General features: G+C 48.3%; 1 protein-coding gene and 1 long non-coding RNA gene across 4 annotated transcripts; both read right to left on the bottom strand.

Annotated features, from left to right (window-relative positions):
• Positions 1 to 208: 208 nt before the first annotated feature.
• Positions 209 to 1,247, bottom strand: LOC139569124 (uncharacterized). 2 transcript variants are annotated; one of them, XR_011673898.1, is made up of 4 exons: positions 1,077 to 1,247; positions 911 to 1,043; positions 556 to 631; positions 209 to 517 (listed from the first exon to the last, which is right to left on the bottom strand). It is a non-coding gene; the product is annotated as an uncharacterized lncRNA (long non-coding RNA). The 2 variants fall into 2 exon arrangements; XR_011673899.1 differs by having other exon boundaries at positions 418 to 517; positions 575 to 631.
• Positions 1,248 to 3,009: 1,762 nt separating this feature from the next.
• On the bottom strand, positions 3,010 to 13,509 carry b9d1 (B9 protein domain 1). Of its 2 annotated transcripts, XR_011673897.1 has the most exons (8): positions 13,268 to 13,509; positions 12,627 to 12,695; positions 12,137 to 12,248; positions 11,907 to 12,003; positions 10,825 to 10,887; positions 8,461 to 8,528; positions 5,736 to 6,181; positions 3,010 to 5,695 (listed from the first exon to the last, which is right to left on the bottom strand). XR_011673897.1 is itself a non-coding variant. In XM_071390956.1 (7 exons), exons 1-7 carry the CDS (start codon positions 13,328 to 13,330, stop codon positions 6,018 to 6,020), a joined length of 636 nt encoding a protein of 211 aa, XP_071247057.1. In that variant the 5' UTR covers positions 13,331 to 13,509; the 3' UTR covers positions 3,010 to 6,017. The 2 variants fall into 2 exon arrangements, 1 of the variants encoding a protein (XP_071247057.1); XM_071390956.1 differs by having other exon boundaries at positions 3,010 to 6,181.
• Between the last annotated feature and the right edge of the window lie 5,307 nt (positions 13,510 to 18,816).

Below are 18,816 nucleotides of genomic sequence, written 5' to 3' on the forward strand. Positions count from 1 at the left end.
ACTCCAGGACTGTGGTTAACGGGGCCCTAACCTCCACTATGTAGAGACAGGAGTTAACATCTGACTCCAGGACTGTGGTTAACGGGGCCCTAACCTCCACTATGTAGAGACAGGAGTTAACATCTGACTCCAGGACTGTGGTTAACGGAGCCCTAACCTCCACTATGTAGAGACAGGAGTTAACATCTGACTCCAGGACTGTGGTTAACGGAGCCCTAACCTCCACTATGTAGAGACGGGAGTTAACATCTGACTCCAGGACTGTGGTTAACGGGGCCCTAACCTCCACTATGTAGAGACAGGAGTTAACATCTGACTCCAGGACTGTGGTTAACGGGTTAATCTCACTGTCATAATCATCTTTATAATGTTATTACTACACTGTAATCACTGTTCATATCACCTGTATGTCTGTAACTGACCTGTCCTAGACTACACAACCTGTCTGTCTGTAACTGACCTGTCCTAGACTACACAACCTGTCTGTCTGTAACTGACCTGTCCTAGACTACACAACCTGTCTGTCTGTAACTGATCTGTCCTAGACTACATAACCTGTCTGTCTGTAACTGACCTGTCCTAGACTACACAACCTGTCTGTCTGTAACTGACCTGTCCCAGACTACACAACCTGTCTGTCTGTAACTGACCTGTCCTAGACTACACAACCTGTCTGTCTGTAACTGACCTGTCCTAGACGACACAACCTGTCTGTCTGTAACTGACCTGTCCTAGACGACACAACCTGTCTGTCTGTAACTGACCTGTCCTAGACGACACAACCTGTCTGTCTGTAACTGACCTGTCCTAGACTACACAACCTGTCTGTCTGTAACAGACCTGTCCTAGACGACATAACCTGTGTGTCTGTAACTGACCTGTCCTAGACTACACAACATGTCTAACTGACCTGTCCTAGACTACACAACCTGTCTGTCTGTAACTGACCTGTCCTAGACTACACAACCTGTCTGTCTGTAACTGATCTGTCCTAGACTACATAACCTGTCTGTCTGTAACTGACCTGTCCCAGACTACACAACCTGTCCTACACAACCTGTCTGTCTGTAACTGACCTGTCCTAGACTACACAACCTGTCTGTCTGTAACTGACCTGTCCTAGACTACACAACCTGTCTGTCTGTAACTGACCTGTCCCAGACTACACAACCTGTCTGTCTGTAACTGACCTGTCCTAGACTACACAACCTGTCTGTCTGTAACTGACCTGTCCTAGACTACACAACCTGTCTGTCTAACTGACCTGTCCTAGACTACATAACCTGTCTGTCTGTAACCCTTTCTACTCAGGCACAGGGAGGGGCAGCTCAGAACCTGAGGGGGGGTTGTTTAAGTGTGTAAAGTGTAACAATGGTCATTCTGTGTTAGTGGCTGAAAATGTAGTTTCGCCAGGTCTTCCTCTTCTGACGCTATGAGGTTACTAACCTTCACAGACAACAGTCTGGTTACTAACCTTCACAGACAACAGTCTGGCGCTGTGAGGTTACTAACCTTCACAGACAACAGTCTGGTGCTGTGAGGTTACTAGCCTTCACAGACAACAGTCTGGTGCTGTGTGGTTACTAGCCTTCACAGACAACAGTCTGGTGCTGTGTGGTTACTAGCCTTCACAGACAACAGTCTGGTGCTGTGAGGTTACTAGCCTTCACAGACAACAGTCCGTTGCTGTGAGGTTACTAGCCTTCACAGACAACAGTCTGTTGCTGTAAGGTTACTAGCCTTCACAGACAACAGTCTGGCGCTGTGAGGTTACTAGCCTTCACAGACAACAGTCTGGTGCTGTGTGGTTACTAGCCTTCACAGACAACAGTCTGGTGCTGTGACGTTACTAGGCTTCACAGACAACAGTCTGGTGCTGTGTGGTTACTAGCCTTCACAGACAACAGTCTGGTGCTGTGTGGTTACTAGCCTTCACAGACAACAGTCTGGTGCTGTAAGGTTACTAGCCTTCACAGACAACAGTCTGGTGCTGTGAGGTTACTAGCCTTCACAGACAACAGTCTGGTGCTGTGAGGTTACTAGCCTTCACAGACAACAGTCTGGTGCTGTGTGGTTACTAGCCTTCACAGACAACAGTCTGGTGCTGTGTGGTTACTAGCCTTCACAGACAACAGTCTGGTGCTGTGAGGTTACTAGCCTTCACAGACAACAGTCTGGTGCTGTGAGGTTACTAGCCTTCACAGACAACAGTCTGGTGCTGTGTGGTTACTAGCCTTCACAGACAACAGTCTGGTGCTGTGTGGTTACTAGCCTTCACAGACAACAGTCTGGTGCTGTGAGGTTACTAGCCTTCACAGACAACAGTCCGTTGCTGTGAGGTTACTAGCCTTCACAGACAACAGTCTGTTGCTGTAAGGTTACTAGCCTTCACAGACAACAGTCTGGCGCTGTGAGGTTACTAGCCTTCACAGACAACAGTCTGGTGCTGTGTGGTTACTAGCCTTCACAGACAACAGTCTGGTGCTGTGACGTTACTAGGCTTCACAGACAACAGTCTGGTGCTGTGTGGTTACTAGCCTTCACAGACAACAGTCTGGTGCTGTGTGGTTACTAGCCTTCACAGACAACAGTCTGGTGCTGTAAGGTTACTAGCCTTCACAGACAACAGTCTGGTGCTGTGAGGTTACTAGCCTTCACAGACAACAGTCTGGTGCTGTAAGGTTACTAGCCTTCACAGACAACAGTCTGGTGCTGTGAGGTTACTAGCCTTCACAGACAACAGTCTGGTGCTGTGAGGTTACTAGCCTTCACAGACAACAGTCTGGTGCTGTGAGGTTACTAGCCTTCACAGACAACAGTCTGGTGCTGTGTGGTTACTAGCCTTCACAGACAACAGTCTGGTGCTGTGTGGTTACTAGCCTTCACAGACAACAGTCTGGTGCTGTGAGGTTACTAGCCTTCACAGACAACAGTCTGGTGCTGTGAGGTTACTAGCCTTCACAGACAACATGACACTCCTTCCTGTTCTGAAAGCGTCCCATGTTTAGATTTTGTATTATTCTCACTCTAGTCTTTATTTACACGGTTTAATATTTCCTGGGAGCTGCTTGTGTCTGGATGATGAGCTAACCTGGTTGACATTATCATAATGTAATATAATTTATATCATTTGTATTATTGTAACATATATTGTGGTCTGTATTCTGTCGTTCCTTCCTGGGGTTTTATAGGATCAGTGTGGGGGGGGGCGGGTGGTATATTAACACCAGCTTCACCTGGAGCTGCTATGGGCCAATAAAATGGATGACATCTCCGTGTGTGGCCTGTTTCTCTCGTGTGTGTGTGTGTGTGTGACTGATGTGCAGCTGGAAACGCACAGTACAACCATGGGTGTATTCATTAGTCTCTAAATGTTTTGCAACGGAAACCCATTCACTCCAAAACCGGATCAGGTTTTGCAACGGAAAAACTAAGAGTTTCTATTGGACAAATTCAGGCAGGTCCCGTTTTTCGTTTGCTCGAGTTAACCGGTTTTCCCGTTGCGAAACCATTTGGCTTTCGGTCTGTGACTGGCCGTCACCTTCTACTGTAACGGAAACAGAGATACACAGTACTACACCTTGTTATGAAACACAGTACGTTTTATTATCCGTCAACATTACAAACACAGAACACGCGTTAACCGGCACAGGCTATAGGCTAGGATGTTTATTTTCTGGAGGTGAGGGCTGTCCAATCGGTGATCATTGTCACGAAGCCACACCCCGTCCTACTAGCGTTAAGACCCTCAGAAGGAGAAAGTGTAGAAGATAATGATGATCAGATCTGAAGCTCAGAGGTTTTCCTAACAGCCTAATCGAGGTGTTTTTACAAGGCTGCATGTAATCCTTCTGCTAACCTTAAAACCAGTTGCTTATCAACATGGGACGGCAGCGGAGCCTAGTGGGTAGAGCGTTGGACTAGTAACCGAAAGGTTAAAACCCTCGAGCTGACGAGGTAAAAACCTGTCGTTCTGCCCCCATGAACAAGGCATTTAACCCACTGTTCCTAGACCGTTATTGTAAATAAGAATGTGTTCTTAACTGACTTGCCGAGTTAAATAAATATAAAATGTAAAAACAGATAATAACTATTCAAATAGTGAGAGCAGGATTTATCTTAACGTCCCCTCCCTCCAGCCGTCGGGTAACGCCCCCTGCAGTCGTCGGGTAACGCCCCCTCTTTTTTAGATATAAACAGCAGAGGAGCCCCTCTGACGGCTCTTGACGCTGTCAAAACCCATCTGATTGAATCAGGCCCCTTTTTACGAACACAGTAACTAGACTTCCCTGAGCTAGACACAAGTCCTCTGACCGAACACGTCGACTTACGAACACCTGGTTAATAACGGGGAGGCTGGGGACCTGCTGTTTTCGACTCTCCAGAGACAGCAGGAGCGGTAGAGATACTCTTAATGATCGGCTATGAAAAGCCAACTGACATTTACTCCTGAGGTGTTGACTTGTTGCACCCTCGACAACCACTGTGATTATTATTATTTGACCTTGCTGGTCATCTATGATCATTTGAACATCTTGGCCATGTTCTGTTATAATCTCCACCCGGCACAGCCAGAAGAGGACTGGCCACCCCTCATAGCCTGGTTCCTCTCTAGGTTTCTTCCTAGGTTTTGGCCTTTCTAGGGAGTTTTTCCCTACCACCGTGCTTCTACACCTGCATTGCTTGCTGTTTGGGGGTTTTAGGCTGGGTTTCTGTACAGCACTTTGTGACATCAGCTGATGTAAAAAGGGCTTTATGAATAAATTTGATTTAATTTGAATTGCGTTCTTTTTTTTTTAAGCAATGTTTGCATTCATGTAAAAGCTGTTTATAGGTCAACGGGGAAATGATCTTTTACAAACTGCATCCACAGCGCCGCTCAACAGAGAGAATCCTGGTCTAAATTAATGTTATCCCCCCCGGCCAGATAGATTATTATAGAGGGGATCAGCAGGTCCTGGATCAGCCTGATGTCTTTAAACCAGCCTTATTATAGAAGGGATCAGCAGGTCCTAGATCAGCCTGATGTCTTTAAACCAGCCTTATTATAGAGGGGATCAGTCTGATGTCTTTAAACCAGCCTTATTATAGAGGGGATCAGCCTGATGTCTTTAAACCAGCCTTATTATAGAGGGGATCAGCCTGATGTCTTTAAACCAGCCTTATTATAGAGGGGATCAGCAGGTCCTAGATCAGCCTGATGTCTTTAAACCAGCCTTATTATAGAGGGGATCAGCAGGTCCTAGATCAGCCTGATGTCTTTAAACCAGCCTTATTATAGAGGGGATCAGTCTGATGTCTTTAAACCAGCCTTATTATAGAGGGGATCAGCAGGTCCTAGATCAGACTGATGTCTTTAAACCAGCCTTATTATAGAGGGGATCAGCCTGATGTCTTTAAACCAGCCTTATTATAGAGGGGATCAGCCTGATGTCTTTAAACCAGCCTTATTATAGAGGGGATCAGTCTGATGTCTTTAAACCAGCCTTATTATAGAGGGGATCAGCAGGTCCTGGATCAGCCTGATGTCTTTAAACCAGCCTGATGTCTTTAAACCAGCCTTATTATAGAGGGGATCAGCCTGATGTCTTTAAACCAGCCTTATTATAGAGGGGATCAGCCTGATGTCTTTAAACCAGCCTTATTATAGAGGGGATCAGCAGGTCCTAGATCAGCCTGATGTCTTTAAACCAGCCTTATTATAGAGGGGATCAGTCTGATGTCTTTAAACCAGCCTTATTATAGAGGGGATCAGCAGGTCCTGGATCAGTCAGATCTCTGTAACAACTTGCCTAGTGGATCAGTCAGGCTAGAGACCAGACATCACTTAACACCTACAGTGTCCAGCTGCTCCTGATTGGACCACACACACAGGGGTTAGGGAGGGAGGTGGTTTAGTCTCTGGTCCCTGTGTGTGTCCATCACGTGCTGTAACACCTACAGTGTCCTGATTGGACCACACACACACAGGGGTTAGGGAGGGAGGTGGTTTAGTCTCTGGTCCCTGTGTGTGTCCATCACGTGCTGTAGGGCTGGTCTCCCGGTCCGATGCCGGCGGTAGCAGTGTGTGTCAGAGTGTGCGCGGTCTCGGAAGGTGTGGTGTCGTAACCCAGTCTCTTCATGTCTTTAGTCACGATGTGGAAGGAGAGGGAGACGAAACCCTGGGAACGGACCCTGGTCACTGAGAAGAGACGGAGAGGAGGCAGTGAGTGAGAGAGAAGACACCAGGATACATTTAAAGATGGTAGAGAGAGAGAGAGACAGCAGGATACATTTAAAGATGGTAGAGAGAGAGAAGACTCCAGAATACATTTAAAGATGGTAGAGAGAGAGAAGACTCCAGGATACATTTAAAGATGAGAGAGAGAGAGAAGACTCCAGGATACATTTAAAGATGGTAGAGAGAGAAGACTCCAGGATACATTTAAAGATGGTAGAGAGAAGACTCCAGGATACATTTAAAGATGGTAGAGAGAGAGAGAGACACCAGGATACATTTAAAGATGGTAGAGAGAGACACCAGGATACATTTAAAGATGGTAGAGAGAGAGAGAAGACTCCAGGATACATTTAAAGATGGTAGAGAGAGAGAGAAGACTCCAGGATACATTTAAAGATGGTAGAGAGAGAGAGAAGACTCCAGGATACATTTAAAGATGGTAGAGAGAGAAGACACCAGGATACATTTAAAGATGGTAGAGAGAGAGAGAAGACTCCAGGATACATTTAAAGATGGTAGAGAGAGAAGACTCCAGGATACATTTAAAGATGGTAGAGAGAGAGAGAAGACACCAGGATACATTTAAAGATGGTAGAGAGAGAGAGAAGACTCCAGGATACATTTAAAGATGGTAGAGAGAGAGAGAAGACACCAGGATACATTTAAAGATGGTAGAGAGAGAGACTCCAGGATACATTTAAAGATGGTAGAGAGAGAGAGAGACACCAGGATACATTTAAAGATGGTAGAGAGAGAGAGAAGACACCAGGATACATTTAAAGATGGTAGAGAGAGAGAGAAGACTCCAGGATACATTTAAAGATGGTAGAGAGAGAGAGAAGACACCAGGATACATTTAAAGATGGTAGAGAGAGAGACTCCAGGATACATTTAAAGATGGTAGAGAGAGAGAGAGACACCAGGATACATTTAAAGATGGTAGAGAGAGAGAGAGAAGACTCCAGGATACATTTAAAGATGGTAGAGAGAGAGAGAGACACCAAGATACATTTAAAGATGGTAGAGAGAGAGAGAAGACTCCAGGATACATTTAAAGATGGTAGAGAGAGAGAGAGACACCAGGATACATTTAAAGATGGTAGAGAGAGAAGACTCCAGGATACATTTAAAGATGGTAGAGAGAGAAGACTCCAGGATACATTTAAATATGGTAGAGTGAGAGAGAAGACTCCAGGATACATTTAAAGATGGTAGAGAGAGAAGACTCCAGGATACATTTAAAGATGGTAGAGAGAGAGAGAAGACTCCAGGATACATTTAAAGATGGTAGAGAGAGAGAGAAGACACCAGGATACATTTAAAGATGGTAGAGAGAGAGACTCCAGGATACATTTAAAGATGGTAGAGAGAGAGAGAGACACCAGGATACATTTAAAGATGGTAGAGAGAGAGAGAGAAGACTCCAGGATACATTTAAAGATGGTAGAGAGAGAGAGAGACACCAGGATACATTTAAAGATGGTAGAGAGAGAGAGAGACACCAGGATACATTTAAAGATGGTAGAGAGAGAGAGAAGACTCCAGGATACATTTAAAGATGGTAGAGAGAGAGAGAGACACCAGGATACATTTAAAGATGGTAGAGAGAGAAGACTCCAGGATACATTTAAAGATGGTAGAGAGAGAAGACTCCAGGATACATTTAAATATGGTAGAGTGAGAGAGAAGACTCCAGGATACATTTAAAGATGGTAGAGAGAGAAGACTCCAGGATACATTTAAAGATGGTAGAGAGAGAGAAGACTCCAGGATATATTTAAATATGGTAGAGAGAGAGAGAAGACTCCAGGATACATTTAAAGATGGTAGAGAGAGAAGACTCCAGGATACATTTAAATATGGTAGAGAGAGAGAGAAGACTCCAGGATACATTTAAAGATGGTAGAGAGAGAGAGAAGACTCCAGGATACATTTAAAAATGGTAGAGAGAGAGAAGACTCCAGGATACATTTAAAGGCCCTACCAACATTACAATGTGCTTTTTAAAGGATTTGTGCGTCAGTCGACATGCGCAGCGTTTACCATGAATGGGATCTATGAATGTTGAGGGAAACTGAAGCAACACGCCTTTAAATGAATCCCGGCAGAGATCACACACACACACACACACACACACACACACACACACACACACACACACACACACACACACACACACACACACACACACACACACACACACACACACACACACACACACACACAGCACCAGAGCCTACCTTCTCTTCCCTCTCCCTGGGCCACTACTTTAGGATCTGTGAACTCTGGACGTCGACCCAGCAGCCAACTGAAGAGACACACACACTTAGCATTTAGCACACACACACACACACACACACACACTTAGCCCCCAGCATTTAGCACACACACACACACACACACACACACTTAGCCCCCAGCATTTAGCACACACACACTTAGCCCCCAGCATTAAACACACACACACACACACACACTTAGCCCCCAGCATTTAGCACACACACACTTAGCCCCCAGCATTAAACACACACACACACACACACACACTTAGCCCCCAGCATGTAGCACACACACACTTAGCCCCCCAGCATTTAGCACACACACACTTAGCCCCCCAGCATGTAGCACACACACACTTAGCCCCCCAGCATTTAGCCCCCCAGCATGTAGCCCCCCAGCATTTAGCCCCCCAGCATGTAGCCCCCCAGCATTTAGCCCCCCAGCATTTAGCCCCCCAGCATGTAGCCCCCCAGCATTTAGCCCCCCAGCATTTAGCCCCCCAGCATGTAGCCCCCCAGCATTTAGCCCCCCAGCATGTAGCCCCCCAGCATTTAGCCCCCCAGCATGTAGCCCCCCAGCATGTAGCCCCCCAGCATGTAGCCCCCCAGCATTTAGCCCCCCAGCATGTAGCCCCCCAACATGTAGCCCCCCAGCATTTAGCCCCCCAGCATGTAGCCCCCCAGCATTTAGCCCCCCAGCATGTAGCCCCCCAGCATGTAGCCCCCCAACATGTAGCCCCCCAGCATGTAGCCCCCCAGCATGTAGCCCCCCAGCATGTAGCCCCCCAGCATGTAGCCCCCCAGCATGTAGCCCCCCAGCATGTAGCCCCCCAGCATTTAGCCCCCCAGCATGTAGCCCCCCAACATTTAGCCCCCCAGCATGTAGCCCCCCAGCATTTAGCCCCCCAGCATGTAGCCCCCCAGCATGTAGCCCCCCAGCATTTAGCCCCCCAGCATGTAGCCCCCCAGCATGTAGCCCCCCAACATTTAGCCCCCCAGCATTTAGCCCCCCAACATTTAGCCCCCCAGCATGTAGCCCCCCAGCATGTAGCCCCCCAGCATGTAGCCCCCCCAACATTTAGCCCCCCAGCATGTAGCCCCCCAACATGTAGCCCCCCAGCATGTAGCCCCCCAACATGTAGCCCCCCAGCATGTAGCCCCCCAACATGTAGCCCCCCAGCATGTAGCCCCCCAGCATGTAGCCCCCCAGCATTTAGCCCCCCAACATTTAGCCCCCCAGCATGTAGCCCCCCAACATGTAGCCCCCCAACATGTAGCCCCCCAGCATGTAGCCCCCCAACATTTAGCCCCCCAGCATGTAGCCCCCCAACATGTAGCCCCCCAACATTTAGCCCCCCAGCATGTAGCCCCCCAGCATGTAGCCCCCCAGCATGTAGCCCCCCAGCATTTATCCCCCCAGCATGTAGCCCCCCAGCATGTAGCCCCCCAGCATGTAGCCCCCCAACATGTAGCCCCCCAGCATGTAGCCCCCCAACATTTAGCCCCCCAGCATGTAGCCCCCCAACATGTAGCCCCCCAGCATGTAGCCCCCCAGCATGTAGCCCCCCAACATGTATCCCCCCAGCATGTAGCCCCCCAACATTTAGCCCCCCAGCATGTAGCCCCCCAGCATTTAGCCCCCCAGCATGTAGCCCCCCAGCATGTAGCCCCCCAGCATGTAGCCTCCCAGCATGTAGCCCCCCAGCATGTAGCCCCCCAGCATGTAGCCCCCCCAGCATGTAGCCCCCCAGCATTTAGCCCCCCAGCATGTAGCCCCCCAGCATGTAGCCCCCCAGCATGTAGCCCCCCCAGCATGTAGCCCCCCAGCATTTATCCCCCCAGCATTTAGCCCCCCAGCATGTAGCCCCCCCAGCATGTAGCCCCCCAGCATGTAGCCCCCCAGCATGTAGCCCCCCAGCATTTAGCCCCCCAGCATGTAGCCCCCCAGCATGTATCCCCCCAGCATGTAGCCCCCCAGCATTTAGCCCCCCAGCATTTAGCCCCCCAGCATGTAGCCCCCCAGCATGTAGCCCCCCAGCATGTAGCCCCCCAGCATGTAGCCCCCCAGCATTTAGCCCCCCAGCATTTAGCCCCCCAGCATGTAGCCCCCCAGCATTTAGCCCCCCAGCATGTAGCCCCCCAGCATGTAGCCCCCCAGCATGTAGCCCCCCAGCATTTATCCCCCCAGCATGTAGCCCCCCAGCATTTAGCCCCCCAGCATTTAGCCCCCCAGCATTTAGCCCCCCAGCATTTAGCCCCCCAGCATGTAGCCCCCCCAGCATTTAGCCCCCCAGCATTAAACACACACACTAACACACACGTTACCTTGTGAATTTCTGTAGTCTTGATGTGGATTCAGGAACAAACATTGGGATGGTTCTGGTGTGTCTGAAAAAAAGAGGTTACATTATAGGAGAGATGCTGACTGTCCAGGAGAGATACTGACTGTCCAGGAGAGAGGAGGACAGATGCTGACTGTCCAGGAGAGAGGAGGAGAGATGCTGACTGTCCAGGAGAGATGCTGACTGTCTAGGAGAGAGGAGGACAGATGCTGACTGTCCAGGAGAGATGCTGACTGTCCAGGAGAGAGGAGGAGAGATGCTGACTGTCCAGGAGAGATGCTGACTGTCCAGGAGAGAGGAGGAGAGATGCTGACTGTCCAGGAGAGATACTGACTGTCCAGGAGAGAGGAGGACAGATGCTGACTGTCCAGGAGAGAGGAGGAGAGATGCTGACTGTCCAGGAGAGATGCTGACTGTCCAGGAGAGAGGAGGACAGATGCTGACTGTCCAGGAGAGATGCTGACTGTCCAGGAGAGAGGAGGAGAGATGCTGACTGTCCAGGAGAGATGCTGACTGTCCAGGAGAGAGGAGGACAGATGCTGACTGTCCAGGAGAGATGCTGACTGTCTAGGAGAGAGGAGGAGAGATGCTGACTGTCCAGGAGAGATGCTGACTGTCTAGGAGAGAGGAGGAGAGATACTGACTGTCCAGGAAAGATACTGACTGTCCAGGAGAGATACTGACTGTCCAGGAGAGAGGAGGAGGAGAGATACTGACTGTCCAGGAGAGATGCTGACTGTCTAGGAGAGAGGAGGAGAGATACTGACTGTCCAGGAAAGATACTGACTGTCCAGGAGAGATACTGACTGTCCAGGAGAGAGGAGGAGGAGAGATACTGACTGTCCAGGAGAGAGGAGGAGGAGAGATACTGACTGTCCAGGAGAGATGCTGACTGTCTAGGAGAGAGGAGGAGAGATACTGACTGTCCAGGAAAGATACTGACTGTCCAGGAGAGATACTGACTGTCCAGGAGAGAGGAGGAGGAGAGATACTGACTGTCCAGGAGAGAGGAGGAGGAGAGATACTGACTGTCCAGGAGAGAGGAGGAGGAGGAGAGATACTGACTGTCCAGGAGTGAAGGGGATGTGTGTGGCTCCGTATCCTCTGACCACATCGTTACCAAACGTATCAGGACCGTAGACACTCACCACGATCTGAGGCCCTGGGTACATACAACACAGTGTTAGAGCTGTGGTATCAACTGTCTGCTATGGTAAGAAGGGTGTGTGTGTCTCACAGCCTAAGGGGTTGGGAGGAGAGGGAGAAGGGTGTGTGTGTGTGTGTGTGTGTCTCACAGCCTAAGGGGTTGGTGCTCTTGAAGGTGATCTCCAGAGGAAAGTTCCAGATCATTCTCTGAGGAGAGTCTCTGCCTTTAGATGTAATCTGAGATATTCCCTCCTCTAGACCCTGGAGAGAGAGGAGGGGAGAGGAGGGGAGGGAGAGAGGAGGAGAGGTGGAAAGAGAGGGGGGAGGAGAGGTGAGATATTGATGCCTCTTTAAACAACTGGGAACTCGGGAAAATAGGTCAAATCATGACGTCTGTGATCTTCAGGTCGGAGCCGTAGAAAGAGGCCCGAATTCCCGAGTTGGATGAATGTTCAAATCGATTTTTACCAGTCGGTGCTCGTTTTCGTCCGAGTTTCCAGTTGTTTTGAAGTCAAAGATTTACAAGTTCCCTGCATCACTGGACATGCAGCTATTTAAGTAGTTAGTAGTTGCTAGCTAGTAAAACAAGTGTATTATGTTATCTCTTCAACATGTTCCAGATGACTCGGTGTCACTCACCGAGGTGGGAGCCCAGTCGTGTCCGTAGACGAAGCAGTATTTACAGTACAGGTCATCATACTCTGGAAACTGACAACAGATCAGAGAGAATGGGCCGAAAAGCAAATGAACACGATAGTTTTAAAGAACATATTATTCAAAAAGCAGTGAAGTTATCTAATATGATCCGCCTCATTTTAGCTTGTTAACGTTAGATGCTTAGCTAGCTCGTTACTAACGTTAGATGCTTAGCTAGCTCGTTACTAACGTTAGATGCTTAGCTAGCTCGTTACTAACGTTAGATGCTTAGCTAGCTCGTTACTAACGTTAGATGCTTAGCTAGCTCGTTACTAACGTTAGATACTTAGCTAGCTCGTTACTAACGTTAGATGCTTAGCTAGCTCGTTACTAACGTTAGATGCTTAGCTAGCTCGTTACTAACGTTAGATGCGTAACTAGCTCGTTACTTACGTTAGATACTTAGCTAGCTCGTTACTAACGTTAGATGCTTAGCTAGCTCGTTACTAACGTTAGATGCTTAGCTAGCTCGTTACTAACGTTAGATGCTTAGCTAGCTCGTTACTTACGTTAGATACTTAGCTAGCTCGTTACTAACGTTAGATTCTTAGCTAGCTCGTTACTAACGTTAGCTAGCTACTCACATTCGCCCCCTCTATCTGTCCGTTTATCATCAACAGAAACACTGATGGGTTGTTGATAGCCATCCCGCTTCATACGATAACTTGACAATTTAAAAAAGTATAGTGAACAAACATAAATATTATAACTTAAGAATATATAACCGGTAACGTATTGTTCTCCGTTGTCGAGATAACCGGCTTGCTAAATTAAAGTCTAGTTCCATACCCCCGTTGCCAGGACGCGTTGCCGACGGCTAGTCGTGAGGGCCAAACTGGATCCGGTCAAGTTGATAAAACGTTTTTAGTAAATAAACTGTCCACTAGGTGGTAGTCTTGGACAAGTTTAACGTGTTATTGTCACATGCACAAGTACAGTGAGACGCCTTTCTTACGAGCTCATTTACCAACAATGAAGAAATCAATATATAGTACCAGGTATACTGGAGTGATGGAAGTAGATATGTATAGGGGGAAGGTGACTATATACAGGGTCCGTACCATATTAACAATGTACAGGGATACTGGAGTGATGGAGGTAGATATGTATAGGGGTAAGGTGACTATATACAGGGTCAGTACCATATTAACAATGTACAGGGATACTGGAGTGATGGAGGTAGATATGTATAGGGGTAAGGTGACTATATACAGGGTCAGTTCCATATTAACAATGTACAGGGATACTGGAGTGATGGAGGTAGATATGTATAGGGGGAAGGTGACTATATACAGGGTCAGTACCATATTAACAATGTACAGGGATACTGGAGTGATGGAGGTAGATATGTATAGGGGTAAGGTGACTATATACAGGGTCAGTACCATATTAACAATGTACAGGGATACTGGAGTGATGGAGGTAGATATGTATAGGGGTAAGGTGACTATATACAGGGTCAGTACCATATTAACAATGTACAGGGATACTGGAGTGATGGAGGTGTATATGTATAGGGGTAAGGTGACTATATACAGGGTCAGTACCATATTAACAATGTACAGAGATACTGGAGTGATGGAGGTAGATATGTATAGGGGTAAGGTGACTATATACAGGGTCAGTACCATATTAACAATGTACAGAGATACTGGATTGATGGAGGTAGATATGTATAGGGGTAAGGTGACTATATACAGGGTCAGTACCATATTAACAATGTACAGAGATACTGCAGTGATGGAGGTAGATATGTATAGGGGTAAGGTGACTATATACAGGGTCAGTACCATATTAACAATGTACAGGGATACTGGAGTGATGGAGGTAGATATGTATAGGGGTAAGGTGACTATATACAGGGTCAGTTCCATATTAACAATGTACAGGGATACTGGAGTGATGGAGGTAGATATGTATAGGGGTAAGGTGACTATATACAGGGTCAGTACCATATTAACAATGTACAGGGATACTGGAGTGATGGAGGTAGATATGTATAGGGGTAAGGTGACTATATACAGGGTCAGTACCATATTAACAATGTACAGGGATACTGGAGTGATGGAGGTAGATATGTATAGAGAGAAGGTGACTATATACAGGGTCAGTTCCATATTAACAATGTACAGGGATACTGGAGTGATGGAGGTAGATATGTATAGGGGTAAGGTGACTATATACAGGGTCAGTACCATATTAACAATGTACAGGGATACTGGAGTGATGGAGGTAGATATGTATAGGGGTAAGGTGACTATATACAGGGTCAGTACCATATTAACAATGTACAGGGATACTGGAGTGATGGGAGGTAGAATATAGACCTGTAGTCATTCTGTTAGCTATTTAAGAGTCTCATGGCTTGGGGATAGAAGCTGTTCAGGAACCTGTTGGTGTCAGACTTGACGCTCCGGTACCACTTGCCATGCGGAAGCAGAGAGAACTGTCTATGTATTGGGTGGTTGGAGTCTGTAACAATTATACGGGCCTTCCTTTCAACACTGCCTTTTATATAGAGGTCCTGGATGGCAGGGAGCTCGGCCCCAGGGATGTACTGGGCTGTCCGCACCGCCCTCTGATATGGAGGTCCTGGATGGCAGGGAGCTCAGCCCCAGTGATGTACTGGGCTGTCCGCACCGCCCTCTGGTATAGAGGTCCTGGATGGCAGGGAGCTCGGCCCCAGGGATGTACTGGGCTGTCCGCACCGCCCTCTGATATGGAGGTCCTGGATGGCAGGGAGCTCAGCCCCAGTGATGTACTGGGCTGTCCGCACCGCCCTCTGGTATAGAGGTCCTGGATGGCAGGGAGCTCGGCCCCAGGGATGTACTGGGCTGTCCGCACCGCCCTCTGATATGGAGGTCCTGGATGGCAGGGAGCTCAGCCCCAGTGATGTACTGGGCTGTCCGCACCGCCCTCTGGTATAGAGGTCCTGGATGGCAGGGAGCTCGGCCCCAGGGATGTACTGGGCTGTCCGCACCGCCCTCTGATATGGAGGTCCTGGATGGCAGGGAGCTCAGCCCCAGGGATGTACTGGGCTGTCCGCACCGCCCTCTGATATGGAGGTCCTGGATGGCAGGGAGCTCGGCCCCAGGGATGTACTGGGATGTCCGCACCACCCTCTGTAGCGCCATGCGATTGAGGGCGGTGCAGTTGCCGTACCAAGCAATGATGCAGTCAGTCAAGAGGCTCTCGATGGCGCAGCTGTAGAAGCTTTTTTGAGGGGGGAGAGGCTCTGTCGCTCCTTCTTCACGTGTGTGTGTGTGTGTGTGTGTGTGTGTGTGTGTGTGTGTGTGTGTGTGTGTGTGTGTGTGTGTGTGTGTAACAGTATAACTTTAAACCGTCCCCTCGACACGGGCGCGAACCAGGGACCCTCTGCACACATCAACAACAGTCGCCCACGAAGCATCGTTACCCATCGCTCCACAAAGGCCACGGCCCTTGCAGAGCAAGGTGCAACACTACTTCTAGGTTTCAGAGCAAGTGACGTAACTGATTGAAACGCTAGCAGCGCGTACCCGCTAACTAGCTAGCCATTTCACATCCGTTACATGTGTCAGTGTGTGTGTGTGTGTGTGTGTGTGTGTGTGTGTGTGTGTGTGTGTGTGTGTGTGTGTGTGTGTGTGTGTGTGTGTGTGTGTGTGTGTGTGTGTGTGGACCATTTGAAGTCCTTAGTGATTTGGACCCTGAGGAAGTTGAAGCTCTCGACCCCACTTCACTGCAGCCCCGTCGATGTGGAAAGGGCCCCCCTCCCCCCCGTTTCCTGTCGTCCACAATCAGCTCCTTGATCTTACTGGCGTTGAAGGAGACGTTGTTGTCCCGACACCAGGCTGCCAGGTCACTGACCTCCTCCCCGTAGACTGTGTCATCGTCGCCGGTGAACAGGCCTACCACCGTCGTGTCGTCAGAACTTGACGATGGTGTTGGAGTCCGTGCGTGGCCACTCAGTCGTGGATGAACAGGGAGTACATGAGGGGACTGACCACACACCTCTCAGAGTCCCCCGTGTTGAGGGTCAACGTGGCGGAGGTTATGTTACCTACCCTCACCACCTGGTGCCCGGCCAGTCAGGAAGTCCAGGATTCAGGTCAGCAGAGAGACGTGTTCAGACCCAGAGTCCTCTATGCTTGGTGACGAGCTTGGGAAGGGACTATGGTGTTGAACGCTGAGCTGTAGTCAATGAACATTCTCACAGAGGTATTCCTCTTATCCGGGTGGGTGAGGGCGGTGTGGAGAGATTGTCGTCATTGATTGATTGAATTTATTTGAATTTATTTACATACAATTTAAGAAAATCATGAAGGAGCTTCACAGCTTATTTCTGTTGTGGTCCTTTTGAAAGAGGTAAACAGGAAGTGGGAAAGAGGTAAACAGGAAGTGGGAATTACAACAAGGTTAGGCGGCGATTGTAATGACAACAGACAATGACAACAGACCATTGTTGTTTGTTTCACATCTGATAATTAATATAATTTCTGTTCCTAATAAACAACTATGGTACATCTTCTTTGTCTCACAAACTCTTAAATATAAAAACAATCCCTAAAATATATATATATAAATACATACCAGACAATCACATTATATTAAACAGGCTCCATATCCCATGCATTTCCCTCTCTGTCACCTACTTGAATCTCACCACTCACTTTTCAGACACGCTACTATTCAGCCATTTTGTTTTTCCAGTGAGAACCTCAAACGACCTAAAGAAGGTTTATAAATTTAAAAGATTATTCCAAAGAACGGCAGCGGAGTATAAAAAAATAAAAAAATAAACATGTTTATTTTCCCCCTCGTACCACTTTATAAATCTAGAAAGGAACCTCGTCAGTTTGACTCCTTCTAGTTGACTAGTAAACGGTTAACCCGGGACTAAGTTAAAATAGTTACGTAAGGACCTAGGGGACCGTACTGTGGACAATCTGATGTACAAGACACCATTTTATCTGAGCGACTCTCTCTCCTCCACTTTAAGTCATCTGAAAGCTTTCGTCGTGGGAATAGTCAAGATGTTTTAGAATAATCCTGACCTAATTTGTTCTGAGATGTCTGCAATACATTCTTTATTATCTTGGGGGGGGGGGGCACTATTGTACCAGGAAGACTGGCACTGAAGAGGAAAGAGTGGCACTGAACAGGGAGAGTGGCACTGAACAGGGAGAGTGGCACTGAACAGGGAGAGTGGCACTGAACAGGAAAAACTGGCACTGAACAGGGAGACTGGCACTGAACAGGGAGAGTGGCACTGAACAGGGAGAGTGGCACTGAACAGGGAGAGTGGCACTGAACAGGGAGAGTGGCACTGAACAGGGAGAGTGGCACTGAACAGGAAAAACTGGCACTGAACAGGGAGACTGGCACTGAACAGGGAGAGTGGCACTGAACAGGGAGAGTGGCACTGAACAGGGAGAGTGGCACTGAACAGGGAGAGTGGCACTGAACAGGGAGAGTGGCACTGAACAGGGAGAGTGGCACTGAACAGGGAGAGTGGCACTGAACAGGAAAAACTGGCACTGAACAGGGAGACTGGCACTGAACAGGGAGAGTGGCACTGAACAGGAAAAACTGGCACTGAACAGGAAAAACTGGCACTGAACAGGGAGAGTGGCACTGAAGAGGAAAGAGTGGCACTGAACAGGAAAGAGTGCCACTGAACAGGAAAGAGTGTCACTGAACAGGAAAGAGTGCCACTGAACAGGAAAGAGTGTCACTGAACAGGAAAGAGTGTCACTGAACAGGAAAGAGTGCCACTGAACAGGAAAGAGTGCCACTGAACAGGAAAGAGTGTCACTGAACAGGAAAGAGTGTCACTGAAGAGGAAAGAGTGGCACTGAACAGGAAAGAGTGTCACTGAACAGGAAAGAGTGTCACTGAACAGGAAAGAGTGTCACTGAACAGGAAAGAGTGTCACTGAACAGGAAAGAGTGGCACTGAACAGGAAAGAGTGTCACTGAACAGGAAAGAGTGTCACTGAACAGGAAAGAGTGTCACTGAACAGGAAAGAGTGTCACTGAACAGGAAAGAGTGTCACTGAACAGGACAGTGTCACTGAACAGGAAAGAGTGTCACTGAACAGGAAAGAGTGTCACTGAACAGGAAAGAGTGTCACTGAACAGGACAGTGTCACTGA

This window comes from Salvelinus alpinus, chromosome 1 (assembly GCF_045679555.1).
Source record: "Salvelinus alpinus chromosome 1, SLU_Salpinus.1, whole genome shotgun sequence".
NCBI lineage: Eukaryota > Metazoa > Chordata > Actinopteri > Salmoniformes > Salmonidae > Salvelinus > Salvelinus alpinus.